Genomic DNA, 16,401 nt, shown 5'->3' on the forward strand with positions numbered 1-16,401 from the left:
AAAAATAGATCATTAAATGTTTAATTAAAGTTATTAATCTTTTATTTACAAACAAAGAAAATTATTTTCTATAGTATATAATATCCTTTTATGTTTTGTTAATGCAATATGTATTTTATCAATATATAAATATTGTGTTATTCAATTCACTATCTCCAAAAATTACTTGCATATTTTTTTAGTTTTATAATTTTAATTTAAATGTCTAGGTTGAAACCGGGTAAATTCGCTAATATGCAAGTAATTTATTATTGAGGTTAAACTAAATTTAATCATTTGTAGTAGAGATGTTTTAGATGGCAAAGTATAATTTTAAGAAAGTAAATTGAAAATAAATGTATTAAATTTAATAGTAAAGTGTATTATTGATCTAGATAGGAAAGTACAATATTTGAAGATTCATGTAAGACACGTATTGACAAATTTTCTCAAAATGACAAAAGACGACAAACCAAAATATGATATTTTCAAACAATTATTGGCTCATACATTTATAGCAGGTGCAGCATATCATCCAAGGATAACCTGAAGAGAAATCAAAGAACAGCAGCGACAATGATGAACAACAAACAATCGACAGAGAGGTAAGGTATAGGTAACAGCATTATGACACATATATGGCACCCTAAATTGCTTTTTAAACTCCATTTAATTCATCATCGATCTTATTGTTTTGGTGTTGTTAGATGTGCTGTTGTGACTGGCGCAAACAAGGGAATCGGGTTTGAGACGGTTAGGCAGCTGGGCGCTTCAGGCGTGACAGTGGTGCTGACAGCCAGAAATGAGAAAAGGGGTACAGAGGCCAGGTCTTTGCTACATGGACTTGGTTTATCAAATGTGTTGTATCATCAGCTTGATGTGCAAGATCTCCAAAGCATACAAGCTTTGGCCAATTTCATACAAACCCAATTTGGAAAACTTGATATCTTGGTAAAGCTAATACCTTTTTTGAGGACATCTTGAAAAGAAAATCTAATTCCAGTTTAAACCAATTGATCATCGCTTTAATTTTGCATGATTTAAATTATGAAGGTGAATAATGCTGGAGCTTCTGGAGTTATAGTTGATGAAGATGGTCTAAGGGCTCTAAATATAGATCCACAATCTTGGGTAAGTAAAGCTATAGATGCATCACTTCCATTTCGGGTGAACTTCATACATACACAACCTGACGAAATTAGTTAAATTTGTTTCAGCTCTCAGGCAAGGCAACAAATTTGGTTCAGGGAGTGATGAAAACGACCAATGACTCAGCAAAAGAATGCATTGACACAAACTACTATGGTGTCAAGAACGTAACACGAGCACTCCTTCCGCTCCTAGAACGTTCCCCTTCCGGGGCAAGGATTGTAAATGTGTCTTCCCTTCGAGGTGAATTGTGGGTAAGTGTCATTTGGGTGAAATATTTTCAGATTACTTGACATAGGGCTAATCTCAAAACCCACTTGTATTAACGTAAGATATATCGTACATATGATTCTTATCTAGAGGATTCCGAACAAACAAATAAGAAAGGAACTCGGAGATCTACAGTCTTTGAGTGAAGAGAAGATTGACGGATTTGTAGAGAAGTTTTTACATGATTTAAGGAACCATGAACTGGAAGTCAATGGGTGGTCAAAGATGTTACCAGCTTACAGTGTGTCTAAGGCCATGCTTAATGCTTACACTAGAGTTCTTGCAAAAACATACCCAAAGATGTGCATCAACTGTGTACATCCCGGATATGTCAACACCGATATAAATTGGCACACAGGTACTATGACATTGGAAGAGGGAGCACAGGGCTCGGTTATGTTAGCTCTTTTGCCTGAAGGAAGTCCTTCTGGTTGCTATTTTGACCGTACCCAAGTTGCTGAATTTTGAACTCGGTTGTTGTAGCTTAAATTTAGCCACAAAAAAAAAATGGCTTGTTTGAATATGTGGATTATGTGCTAAGTTTGGTACTTCAATATCACAATGGCTTCTGTTGATCTATAATAGCCATCCAATTGGTTGTTAAATTCACAATGAATGTCAACATTTGGAATATGCAAATGCAGATCTATCAAGAACATTCAAAGTCATGTTTGAAACATGGATTATGGTTCAAACTTGGCTCTCAAACATACATACATCAACAAAAGAAAACTCAAAAATTCATTCTTGAAACTAAGCATCAAATATGTTTGACATGGATTTACCGGAATTTTTGGTTTACGACCCATCTAATGTAACAGAGAAGTAAGCAATGGATGGTCCTGATTCTGAGTGACTAAAAATGGCAATAGATTATTATGGCTTCCATTTCCTAATTGTACACATAAAAATAGCATTAAACTAAGACCTACAAGGCCATACTTTCGAATGTTAGTATGTGCATTCTACTTCAATATTACCGTCTATACAATAGATGTCTTGAACAAAAAAATACCCAATCAAAACTAAACTCTAATTTCTGAATATCCTTTCAAGTTAGAGAGCTTTACACGTCGAAAAGAGTTTGATTTAGTTCCACAACATGCATAGAAGAACTAGAGGATATCGATATACTCCTCTGGCTGGCTATCAGTTGCTGTTATGCTCCCTCTGCCCATTCCCGTACCATCAGATCTCCCGTACTGATTGCTCCCATATTGAATGTGCCTAGTTGCTAACTCCCCATCCACTGCTTGTCCACGCATGAATCGATGATCACCACCTGAATTAAAAAGCGACTATAAATACAAACCTTGGATAGAAATTTAACAAACAAACATATTTCAATTGATCTTATCAGTAAAATGGTTGAATGTTTCTAACAGTAAAACAAGCTCAGTGGCATTGCCTCTTCATATAACCTTTAGTTCGCAAACATCTAATACATCTTCAATATAACTACTAATTTCTTAACACGATAACTAATAACTGAAGCTGGCAAAATACTTGCATGCAAACATATTTAAAAATCACTTGCCTGATCATGTGAGTATCATTTAGTCAGTACATATTTTTAACTGAACATCATTAGTAATACCTACAGGCTACAGCTTATTTACTCCACAAGAATATGCATATCTATATCTATACTACAGTATATTATAATGGAAATTCACTTTTGATTTTCAACATTGAACTTAATTTTTCAATATTGAGTTTAAGTTTCAACAATGTACACATTCTAATGCATGATGTACCATACATCATAACCACGTTACATCGATAACTTTCACTATTCACCGGCTCCACCACCACCACCATTCTCCGCCACCGCCACCGCCGCCGCCGTCACCGCCACCGCCGACGGCGCCATTACATCACCGTCACCGCCGCCACCTCCATCACCGCCGCAACGCACGGGTACCGTTCTCATATGTATAATCAATAAACATGCCACATTAATAATGCAGTTAATGAGCAATCCCTCACAAGCCATGTACCAACACGTATTAGTATCACCCCATACTACCCATATCTTGGACTAAACGGTATCCAGAGTCCCAGATTAGAGCACTTCCATGACCCCAACCCAAATAAAGCTAATAATAATAATCACTGACAATACAGATTCCTTGGGTCTTATCATGTGTCAGGTTTTCTACCCCAACTTAAATAGACTTCTAAAATATCTAGACAGATAGCATATGAACAAACACACACACATATTGTATATACAGAAAAGGATGAAACAAAAAGTCATGGCACCATGATTATTACCACTATCACTGTCGGATGCATCAGCAAGCTTCGCAATGACGTCAATCAGCGCTCGTTCATGATCCTAGATCATCCACAACAAAAAATTGTAAGACTTACAGAAGTAATAGTTTTGGAAGTCCATGGGCTGTATTCACTTTCCTGCCATACCTTTAGCATTTTTTTCGCCTTCTCTATTTCATGCAGATCAGGATGAGTAGCATCAAACACCTTTTCCACCTGCCGAAATTTAGGTTTATCTCCGTTAACGAACATTTGTTTACATATGGGCCATGAGTAGGGAAAACAAAAAAGTAATGATGATACAGAAATCATAATCAACATCAACATTGATAGTACCTCCTTTATAAGAGTGTCAGTGTGAAGTATCTCAATCTCATCGGGAGACTTCGAATCACCATTCTGCAACAGCGGGAATCCACCTCGAGATTGCTCCCTTGAGTTTGCTCTACCCCTTTCAACTCCATGGCTAATTTCATTACTAAATCCACCATGACTAACTTGATGGTATCCTGGGTCCTCACCTATCCATTGGATATCCTCTGGAGGAATCTGCGACACAGATGTGTTTATACCAAGTGAAATTTTCCACATTTAAAAGTAGCTTCCATCTCATAAACGGTAGGTCCGTCATATGTATTCTATGAACAAATGTCGCACATTAAGGTCTAAAGACTAAGTTATTAGCATAAGTATACGCTAACTTGAAGGAATATAATCAGAAAGGGATTAGCACCATAGAAGACTTCAGATAATGTGAACAATTTACCTCTTTAAGACTAACCCATTCAAAGCTTTCCTGTGGTGTATTTTTGTTGTACGACAATGCATGCCGATCCTGACAAAAATAAAAAGCTATTACCAATGATGAATACTAGTTTGGAATAAAATGCAAAATTGGTACTTCTAAGGGTAAGTAAAGATAAGGGATACAGTGAATTATTTTCTTAACATAGTTATAATACAATACCTACTCCCTAGATGAAGGGTCATAAAACAGGAAGGGACACAATGTAAGCAATGCGAAAAGGAATTTTGGGACTTGATTGGCATAAATAGAACAAAGTGTAAGATCTAAGACTCACCTGTACAGGGTTGTACTCAACTATGACTGCCTCATAAAAGTTATTGTCATCAGGCCATCTAGTTCTCAATTTCCTCCCAACCAAGTAATTTCTTGTACCCACATCAGCTGCTGCATCATTTGGTAAAGTAATAGCAGAAGAGCCATGATTGGAGAGCATTCCCCTGGGAGTTCGCCCCATTAACGGGTACCTTGGAGACTTCAAGGATTCAAAATGACCTATCAGTCAAGACTGCTATAATCCTTCGTAAAATCACATTCAGATAGAGATTCTTAATCAACTCACAGGTTTAGGGGTCTGGATTCCACCTCCCAATCCAGGAAAAGATTGAGTGGGTAAAGAAGGGGCCATAGATGTCTTTGGTCGCTTCCGCGATGCAGAAACAGTTGGACTCACTGATATCGGGTCATGGATAGATTGAGGAATGTTGATCATTGCACTGCGGGTTCCCCCTGATAACCTCCACTCCCTAATACTTATAATAAGTTCATCGGTATTCACCTTGGACAGTAATTCTCTATGTTCATCATCGGAAACTCGCAGCTCTTTTCGAAGTTCCGTTATCAATCCTTCCTTTTCCTGATATATCATACATAGTTAAAGAGCAGTTGAGCTATTTAGCATAAAACATGACAAGTTCAGGATAATAATTTGTAGATGTTTGTAGAAAACATCAAATCATACCCATGTAAGGGCTTCAGACTGTGCTTTGAATGCTCGAAGTACGGAGCTGTACGCTATTTGTTCAAGATAATGAATCTGGGATTCCATCTCATGTTGCATCATTGCAAAAGTTGACGTGTCCAGGAACCCTATATAATTTTGTTGACAGAGGATTAGAATAGTTAATAAACAAGCATGTATTCTATCAATCAATTAACTAGATTAGAGCTCAAATCCAGATGTATAAGATTCAAATTTTTGAGGGAATGCATTGTATTGAAACACAAGAAATGACAAATTATAGCGATCACATTTTATGCAATACTGGAACATATCATGATTAAACCACTCTACGAAATCAATGAAGAAAAAAATCAAACCAATAATGTGAAACCGTACTACATTATCAGTGACCATTGGACTGTATATACTAGTATTGTGTTAGATATTGAGACATCATATAAAGCTGTTAGATTCATCATACCCAACATACGGCAGATGATAAATCCATTCCATTATTGATGGATGATACACATATCATTTAAGAATTTCTACAACTTCTGATCTGAAAGCTAGATTAACTTTCCGTTGGGATATTGAAAGTAAAGGTAGAGAAGAAAATGAAGATATGTCGACAAACAAGATCTATCTGGCACAAAATAGGGAAAAACCAATTTCAGTCAAGGTGCAGACTAGAATTGTACTTCCTCGTACCAATCTCATTCTTCCTCTACTTTTTGTCAGCCCAACCTCTCATTCTAACTTCCTTGTCTATTATAACATAACATAGTAATTTCTCCTCACATATCAAGCACATATATGAAGACATGAAACACGTAAAAGCATAAATCTTGGGGTGGGGGTGTGGATCCTCATATCTATAAAACCATAACAAATATACACAAACAACCTTATTTTAGTTCGCAAGTTTTTGCTATTTAACAAAGAAATACAGTAAATGTAAAAGTAAAACCAAGAGCTTTAGTAGAATAACAAAAAAGAACATATTCATACTACGGTATCTTACTAATTGTTCTTTTCTCTCTTAACTCTATCAAAATCTCCTTTTGTCTACAATATTTAAACCACCATCTTTCCATTCATTAAACCCAAGTAATCTTGATCAAAATTTATGAAAGCTACTTTACTTGGATCTCTTTCCACATACCCAACCCCCTTTTTCCTCTCTATCAATTTTCATCTTAGCACTCTTGCTCCTCAAACGGACGTCAATGCTAGAAGCACTGCTAATTCTTCACACCATTATATTTCTTGGTTTACAGTTAATTCCCTTCTTCATCAAATGTCATTCCTACATAGAAATACAACATATGTAGTTTCACCTTCTTTCTACAGCATCCACTACTTGAATGACATATTGTATCTCCTTAAATTCTTCGCATCTTATAAATGTGAATTACAATCCTCTGCAGGAATTACCATTAATAACTTCTTATCAAAAGTTCAGTTCTACTTCATATAGTCATGAACACCTGATCCATATACCCTCCCCCCCCCCCCCTATCAGCAACTAAGGCTGTTTCTGCCTTAGCCTAACGTCGCTCCTGGTATCCCTTTCTAAGATTGGTATAGTATGCTCTGCGTCTGCATCCTTAGTTGTTCTCTTGAGCTAGAAGATCTTGAAGGAACTTAAAGCTGTAGGAACTTCTACACTAAGACTCGGAAGGAGTACTTAGTAGCTCGGAAGGAGCTAACCAGCTCGGAAGGAGCTATGCTTCTTCATCTGATTTCCGATCTTGACGATGGAAAATAGATGCAGAAACCCCCATGGTTTTGTCAGAAGATATATCACTTCATTTAATGGTGTTAGAAGACACCTCACCAAGCTAAATTTCCTTCTCCCATGTAATGTTGAATGCAAAATCATAAAGGGTGTAATAGATTATAGTGAAATCAAAACCTTCATCCTAACCCTACTTACCTATGTGACCATCAATCCATCATTTCTTTTGTTCCTATTTCACTGCTAAGAAGTGGCCGTTTCTATTAACCAAAAGGAGCTGATCTAGAAGGCTAGATTCAATGTTGTGCTTCTAAACTTTTAATTGTGAAAAAAGGTACAAACAAACAACATATTGTGTTGTTTCCATGACAAAGATAAAGAAGATAAAGGGAAAAGCATATACAATGACTAACTTTTTAGCATAAGAACATAGTGCAAGTAAAGCATCATTCAATGGCATTTTCATAAACAGGAAAAAGGAAAGTCTGGTGAGGGGGGGTTTTGGATGTGCCATGTGAGCATGTGCATTTTTGGAAATGACAATAGTATAGAAATAGATTTAACTATGGTACAAGGACAGGCGGTAGTTGGTTAGGAGGTGTTTTGATGTGTACTGTTTCTTTGAAAAGGGTTATCGTGGCACTCAAAAATGTTATCAGATAACCGGGAGTTCTCTGAATCATAATGAGTAGCAACAACGTGATCAAAGCTGGAGGTAGTTGGATAACTTAAACTAATCCTAAATATATTTTCTAACTGTGGTAGCTCTTTGCATCTCTCTGAACTTTAATCAAATCGGCTTGGAAAAAAAATCGAAGTAAACCAGATTCGACAAACACATCAAACATTCAAACATGACAAGTTTCAACCTCCCTATGTTTTGAAAACGTAATCCAATTTCAATTACTACTTGTAGATAAAATCACGTAATCAAGAAACCATATATGCACTATTCAACACATGTCTGTATGCGTTTTTTTACAATATCTCAGTTCCGTGGAAGTATGTCAATAACAAAGTACCAATCTCTTCTTTCATTTATCCAATTGAAACCAAATTACACCGGTTCAGATTTGTTTCTTCTAATGAAATTATTCGAGCAGACAAAATCATCATCACCCACATACAAACATTCAAAAAAAAAAAACAAACTCACATCTTACATAATATACGTACTTATCTTTTCAGGCATACCCTCGATACCCCTATTAACAAGCAACGCAGTAGAGAAAAATACATCGACTTTCGTCATTACACAAGCTAAATCTTCTCGCAAATACATCTAAATTCCAAAGACACAAAAAAATAGGGGGGGAGGAAACACCATGCAGACTGAAAAAACTAATTTAGCTAAAAGTCAACTAATCACCCTAATTACAAAAAAATTAAAACTTGCAACTAACTAATAATTTGTAAAACCTGAATATTTTTCAAGCTCAAAACCCTAAAATAAGCTCAAAGCAGCCTAATTTATTATCTTTAAAAAACAAAAATAAGCTAAAAAATGCCTAAATTTATTATTCTTGGAGCATATAAACAAGTAAGCTATAAAAATGCCCAATTTCGAAATTTCAATTTTAGGTCAAACTAAACCTGAAAGCTCATGAAAAATATGCATACAGAAAAAATTAAGCACAACAATAGAATTCGGATACATACAGATAAATTAAATTGAAATTGAAACCCTAAAATAAGAATACATAAATAAACTCACCGATGCAATAATTAAAGACCGGATCTTCTTCAAAAGAAACCCTAGATATTGGGACAAAAGGAACTGCTGATATATATGGTACTTATTATTAATAATGATAATAATGAAAATGATGTAATGTTTGGAGTAACATTTAAAGAAAGAAATTTTGGGGGGTGGGAAGGGGACAATTTATTTATAATAAAAAATTTATGGCGGAAGGAAGGGTTTATATGAGAGAGGGAGCGGGGGAGGGGTGTGATTTGGATAGAAAGGCGGACATGAAATTCGGTTTTTGAATTGGATTTTGTTTGTCGATGTGGGTTCCGTTTTTATATAGGTTTGCGGTGATGACTTTAAAACATGGTTTTAATTACTCGATTATTAACAATATATATATATTTAATTTATTTTACATGATTTCATTATAAATAATTTTTTTTACTATACGAAACATGTGTTAATGAAAAAGTTTATGGTGTAAATGTAAAAGCACGTAAGGAAAAATATACACTATGGAATTTAGTGATTGAAAAAATATTTGGGTCTCATGTTGTTATTACTATTATTATTATGTTAACCGGATGCATAAGATAATAGTAACTTTTAAAACTCTAATACATATTTTTTAAGGAAAAAAAAAAAACTAAATAGTAATTTTAAACTTTGAGGTAGAGTTTCATAAGTTTTCAAATATTTTAATTGTTGAATATGTATGTTAAACAAATAAAGTTAATTCAACGGATGGATGCATCGTTGATTTTTCTCACAAGTTTTAAATTCGACTCGCTATAAGGACGGTCTAATTTTATGTGAATTTAATGTTAGTATTTACAGTTTCTTCTAATGATAATGATAGTGATATCGATACTTCGTTATTTCACACATCTTGGTTGGAAAGGTAATTGGGTATAGGATCCACCCTTAAAAGTATTCACAAAGAAGAGTCGGTAGTGATGATCGTTGATGAAAATGATTGGTAAAGATGATCTACGATATGAAGTCTCCATTTAGTCTTGAAGATACATATATATCTCTTAGTTACTAACTTACTATAGATACGCATATAAGTTACTTTTTTTTTTTTTTTTATCGATGATAAATCACCGGTCCCATATACTCCTACCTCAACCCCCCCATAGCTCTCTATTAATGGTTAGTAATTTGGTCTATCGTTTGACCAAAGAAATAAGATCCAACGACTAACACTAGGCAACATGTGCTATACCAGATCGAATTATATCTTTGTTAATCGAATAAATCATATTTAAAATGAATCGTACACTACTTAGCTCAATCATTATACCAATTTTTTAACTTAAGCATTTTATATTCATCTGAGATTTATATCTCATATTGAGCTAGCTAGTACTAAGAAGAGACTTCTTGTCTCTATTCTAAGCAAAGTCTTATATATTATTCATGTCAATTGTCAAAAACTTAATTCGTTGGACACTTATAAGATAGTTAATTACCTAATTAAAAAGATTTTTAGTACGTGAAATCTCTTGGCAGCATCAAGGCGTCGAACCACTGGAATACGTTGTTGATGGTAATCCTTTCCGTTCATTGCTGCCGTGTATAAAAAGTACGTTGTAAATTAAGATCACCAGCAATATAATTTAAGTTTAACATCAGAAATGACTCAAAAGAACAGTTACTATCCAAAAAGCTAGAACACCATATTAATTTCAACACAATATTCAAAGAGTCAAAAATACTAAAATAGACTATCAAGAACGACAAATGAAATTCAAAAGAAAATCCACACGATTTGACAAGTAGCTAGGCTAAGTACTATTTGGGAATAAAAGGTAGAGATAACTTAACAAGCTAGTCTAATCAAGTATAATTACAGAAAAAAAGTATCCTATTAATTAATTAATTTGCATAATAGAAACCATATATATGCATATATATTATTAATTGTGGTGGATCGATCACAAGCTTCTAGCCATCATTTCTTGAAATCTCCTGTAAGACTCCTGCTTTTCCAACATAAACTGTTGGTGACAATTTGCTATGAATTTGTCGGCAAGACGATCTATCTCATTGCTCTCATCATTATTACTTATAACCAGCTGCTTGTTCTTCTGATCTTCAAGCCATTGGAGATATCCGGAGAGTTGGGAAGAAGACTCTTGTGCTATCTCAGCATGATCCACATAATGCATAGTTTGTGATGTCACTGGGACTACATGCGACGACGAGCACCAATTGTAGTGCAACCTAAATGAACCGAAGAACACATCATTGTTTTTGTTTTTTTTCCTTTTCAAGATAGACACTTGAAAGAAGTTGATATTATTCTTGAGATGCTTTTCTTTGAGGAGTAGTTCAATGACCAAGGACTTGGCCTTAGTGAAGGCGCTAGCAAACCGACATAGGTGCGAGAATATGAAGTCGCGGATTAGAGTAGTTTTGAATTTGATGGCCATGTTCAAAGAAGAACAAGAAGAAGATGGTGAATGTATTCTCATGGTGAGAAAATGAGATGTGGTGGCCATTTCTTTTTTCTTTTGTGTAGGACTAGTCTTTGAAACAAGTGGTATACATGTATATATACAAGGGATCGATGATACTACTAATTAATTTCAGAAAGACAGTGTGTCTTTGGATATTTTATTGTACAAGCTAGTCTTAATTACATGTATAATTCTTGCCAAAATGCTACCGGGAGTTGGTAATTCAAATGAAAGTTAGGAACCACTTTTACGGATTTTCAAGTATTGCTTTATTCTTAACTTTTCCTTTTAAACTCCTTTTGTGTTTCTCTTGGGTTTCTAAATGTTATCTTGGTGACAACGATCGACTAGTTTAATAATACCACTCTATGTCTAAAAGGTAAACTTTGGATGATATTATAAAGATTGATTATTTTGTATTAAATTAATTTTATCTTAAATATGTCAACGGAGGACAGAAATATTACAATTTCACACGTAAACGGGCGACAAAATCTTCATTTAATTAGGTGTTTTTTTAGTTACGAAAAATATCTACGAAACATAAGGTGGTGGCTTACTCATATAGATTTAGGTGTTATTATTTACATATTAAACCTTTGAATTTTATAAACATACATAACTCCTGAATTTTACATAAACTCCCTTGAATTTTACATACCCCTTTTTACCTAAGATAGGTATTACTTACCTAACATTTCTCCTTAATAATTTAATACATTCAGTCAAATTTTATGTTTTTCTTTTACTTAATAAACAAATTTTACCACCTATTACCTATTTTTTACTTAATACATATAAACATTAATTATACATTCAGTCAATTAATGCACTCAATTTTTAATGACTTAAAAAAACGAATCATTAAACTCTAAAGGTGAAAACAAAATTCAAATATCTCTTAGAGATGTTTAACTCATCCTTTCTTCTTTTTTTTTTATCTCTGTCACAGTCTCACTCACTCTCTCCCTATGAACAAGGACCCCCCCCCCCTTTTTTAGGGCCACGACATCTTCAAACAGCCATATGGAATGGTGAGAAGGTGATCATCGCCAAAACAAAGACGTTCTACCACAAAAGCCTTCCCACCCATGTGGTACCGACTACTCGGAGCGTATTCTAATAGGGTACTAGAACCCTTCCAGAGGGCTCCAACCTACCTTATGGTCACCCATTATAACTTCGAGCTACTTGTAAAACAAATGATTGTTTTGAGATTAGTTAACTCATAAAACATATTAGATATTAGGATAAATGGAGAAAAGAATATCATTCTAAAAATATTCGAAATTGACTTGGTATTAGTCGAGTTGAGCTCGAGCCTCAATATACCCTACTCGAAAAGCTTGCGAACTTAATTGAGCTTGTGCATTTTTACAATTTTACCCTTGAATATTATATATATTTACATAATTACTATCATACCGAGTCGAGCTTAATCGAGTTGAGCATTAAATTGTCGAGCTTATAGGACTAGTTTGAATAATAATATAGTTTAATTCTTAATCAAGTCGAGTTGAATCGAGCTCGAAAGTGTCGACTCATAAGGCGAGCTCGAGCTTAACTATAAAGGCTCGGTTGAGCTCGAGTCGAGTTTTAAGCTTCGAGTTTTACAATCGAGTCGAGCTCGATCTTGACATTGTGTCGGTTTGACTCAGCACGATTACATCCCTAAATATGAGAAGTATTACTTTCTACAATTACATCATTAAATGACATATAAAATAAAAATATTTATGACTTTATAAAAGTAATCCAATAGATCTAAAACATTTTCAAATTTATTTAAAAGTTATTACATATCCATTAATAGTATTTAGGTTTTTTTCCTATAATATTTTAGAGCCTAGCTACAAGGTGTTCATCGATTTGGTTTTCGGTTATTCGGACTATTTGGTTCAGGTTTTTCGGTTTTTTTTATTTTTGTTTTTCAATACCAAAACCTAATTCAAAATGAAAAAACCAAACCAAAAACCAAATTAGAATTTGGTTCGGTTTCGGTTTAAAACCAGAAAAACCAAATATGAAAAACATAAATCAACAATTTTTGTTTGTCTAGGTTGTGTTTCAACCAAAATAATTTCAATTTTCACCGAAATAGTAAATTTAGACTTCAAGTACAATATAGATAAATAAATAATATAACTGAAACAACTAAACTCTTATTTGTTATCTTTATTAAAAAAATTTTATCAAGTCTTACATTGTTTGTCAATTGAATTATTCTAATTTCAGAAGAAATCAATATAATAAACAAATAGAAAACAAAATTAAAAAACACATTATCATAAACCCATAACCAAACACAAAAAAATATATATGTATTAAATATTTTTGATAATACATAAAAGGAATATAAGTTATTCGGTTTTTTCGCTTTAACTAAATTCATTATCATAAACCCATAACCAAACCAAAACCAAATATATAATTCGGTTTCGGCTACAAACCAAACCCAAAACCTAATTCAAAAACGGTTTGGTTTTTTATTTTATTTTTTAAACGGTTCAGTTTACTATTTAACCGTTTAAAAACCAAACCACAAACACCCCTACCTAGCTAGCTAATATGTAATTGTGTTTATTACATACTACAACTACATATAAATATATATGGATGACACATCAAGATTACGCTTTTCCATTGAGCAAAAGTTGTAAAGAGAAACGTGATGCAAGTGTTCACATGTGGCTTCTCTAACCAATAATTTAGTGATGTGTACACATGTTTAGTTGGCATATTTACTGGGAATCTTTTGGTTTAAAAAATTACGAACACGGAACATCACGAAGTCTTTATCACGGAGTATTTTAAAAATAACGGCATAAACAACCATTTTCACAATAATTTCCCTGCTGTCAAAGTTTTTGACATGAGAACTTCGTAGAATTGATCTTTAGTTAATAACACTAGTTTTACACCCGTGTTTGACACACATGTTATTATCTTTATTAAATATGTAAGTTAAATATGTTAAAACAGTTAAATAGTTTAGTATAAATCTATTAAAGACATTGAAGTACAGGCATTGAGTTAAATAGTTTTACACCCGGTTCGGTTTGGTTTGGTTTGGTTTTTGACTAAAACCGAAACCAAACCGTTATAATTCGGTTTTTTAAAACTAAAACCATTGGGTTTCGGTTTTTTTGGTTTGCGTCTTTTTCGGTTCGGTTTTTCGGTTTTAGTCGGGTTTTAACCACTTGTGGTTTGGGTCAAATTGAGCTTCAAAAGTTTATAAGTTTATACCCTATAATTACACCTTAATTAATTTCAACAAGTTTACAAAACAATATTAGTAACAATAACACTACAACAATGACAATAAATCCATAAAAGTAAGTTGTACAAATTTCAAACAAATTATATATATAACTATTTATATTTTTTACGCGTTGTTTAACTATACAATTATTAAAACAAATTAATTTTGTTGTGTATTTTCACTTAAAACATATAAATGATATTATTATATACACCTAAAAATAAAAATATAATAACATATTTATCAAAAATTATTAATAAAATGATATAACAATAAAATAAAGTAAAAATATATATTTTTTGATTCAGTTCGGTTTTTCATTAGAAACCAAAACCGAACCACAACTTTCGGTTTTTAAAAAACCAAAACCAATGGTTTTTGGTTTTTTCGGTTTTCGATTTTTTCGGTTCGGTTTCTCGGTTTTCATGGTCTTTTCGGTTAGCGGTTCGGTTTTTGCTCACCCCTAATTAATGTTACCAAAATATTTATCACTTTAACAATACAATATAATCAATTTAAAAAAGAACGTATGTAACCTCTTTAAAATAAAAAGTCTATGCATAAAAACCTTTGTTATAAATGTTAAGTCTCAAAGCCATACATGCTAAATCTATTTAGTACAGAATTTTTAAAAGAAAACGTAATTATCAATTATCAATAATTGATATTTTAAAATGATATAAGATTTATTTTATGGCACTATAAAATGTAAAAGCTTTTCTCTTCATTTTAATGTATCATATTTTTCAACAACAAAATGAAAACTAAATCTATCATTCAATAAGATGAAAAATGTAATATGGTTTAGTATCACTCATATTTCTCCGTCAGATTTTATTATGTTATAAATATGTTGTTATTCATGTTTTTTATATGTTGGTGGGTTAAATGGTTTGATGAATTGCTTTTAGCCTTTCAGGTTATATGAGTTGTGGGTTCATGAATTGATTTCAAGTAAATGAGTTGTGGGTTATCGGATCAAATGAGTCAGTGGGTAAACTTATTAAAAAATATTTGTAAATTTAAAATATTTTTGGGTTGACGAGTTGACCTGTTAATCCAAAAGGTCAACCGGACAACGATCAAAAAAAAAAAACAAGTTGGCGGGTTGCAGGGTCGGGATTTCACAACCTTAACCCAATTTACCAAGGTCGGTTTCAAGTCGAATTTTGGATAAGGTCAAATATTGACAATTTTAATATATATCACATTCACTCAATATATGTTATACCAAAAAATGTAAATTATTTGTTATCTTAATATTATGCCTGATTTCATTATAAACTTCATTTTGATATATTATAAAACATGTACTTTACACAATATGTGATACTGTACTCCAAGTCACTGACTAAGTATTAATCTAAATATGAACGATACGCAAGATGGTTAATGATTTATCAAAAAATTTAGATTTTGAGTTCAATCAAATTTAAAAATATTGCTTATAAAACTTTACTTATGAGAATGGGTGACAATGGTCCCTTTGATCAACCGTCGGCTTTAATATTTATAATGCACGGGTAAATAACTTTGTATAGATCAATGTAACACCCCGATCTAGGCTCGAAATGTTACTGAAAAAATATAGCGTATGCATGGGATTATCGTAGAACATGAACTATATGAATAAAAGAAAAGAATTCGGTGAATCCAACATCATTAATCAAGTACCAAAAGCATAAAATAGGGCAAATGAATCCTGGATCCATGTAAGTCCAATCCCAAGTCCTGGTGCAAGCATCAATCACCCATCACGTCTTGGATTCACAAGATTACCTGAAAAATGTACTAAACAAGGTCAACACTACGTT

At 33.2% G+C, this 16,401-nt stretch overlaps 3 protein-coding genes across 3 annotated transcripts; 1 reads left to right on the forward strand and 2 right to left on the reverse strand.

The window, feature by feature from the left end:
* The first annotated feature begins 442 nt into the window (after window positions 1–442).
* On the forward strand, window positions 443–1,977 carry LOC122593726 ((+)-neomenthol dehydrogenase-like). The gene is made up of 5 exons (XM_043766172.1): window positions 443–584; window positions 687–930; window positions 1,033–1,110; window positions 1,197–1,382; window positions 1,489–1,977. Exons 1-5 carry the CDS (start codon window positions 556–558, stop codon window positions 1,864–1,866), a joined length of 915 nt encoding a protein of 304 aa, XP_043622107.1. The 5' UTR covers window positions 443–555; the 3' UTR covers window positions 1,867–1,977.
* Window positions 1,978–2,291: 314 nt separating this feature from the next.
* Window positions 2,292–9,150, reverse strand: LOC122593725 (protein EMSY-LIKE 1-like). Its single transcript, XM_043766171.1, has 9 exons — window positions 8,882–9,150; window positions 5,445–5,572; window positions 5,046–5,339; window positions 4,761–4,958; window positions 4,445–4,513; window positions 4,015–4,227; window positions 3,826–3,894; window positions 3,676–3,739; window positions 2,292–2,680 (listed from the first exon to the last, which is right to left on the reverse strand). Exons 2-9 carry the CDS (start codon window positions 5,544–5,546, stop codon window positions 2,514–2,516), a joined length of 1,176 nt encoding a protein of 391 aa, XP_043622106.1. The 5' UTR covers window positions 5,547–5,572; window positions 8,882–9,150; the 3' UTR covers window positions 2,292–2,513.
* Window positions 9,151–10,800: 1,650 nt separating this feature from the next.
* LOC122592012 lies at window positions 10,801–11,367 on the reverse strand. The gene has a single exon (XM_043764230.1). The coding sequence runs from the start codon at window positions 11,365–11,367 to the stop codon at window positions 10,801–10,803; it is 567 nt and encodes a 188-aa protein (XP_043620165.1).
* Window positions 11,368–16,401: the final 5,034 nt, after the last annotated feature.

Source organism: Erigeron canadensis, chromosome 3 (genome assembly GCF_010389155.1).
Source record: "Erigeron canadensis isolate Cc75 chromosome 3, C_canadensis_v1, whole genome shotgun sequence".
NCBI lineage: Eukaryota > Viridiplantae > Streptophyta > Magnoliopsida > Asterales > Asteraceae > Erigeron > Erigeron canadensis.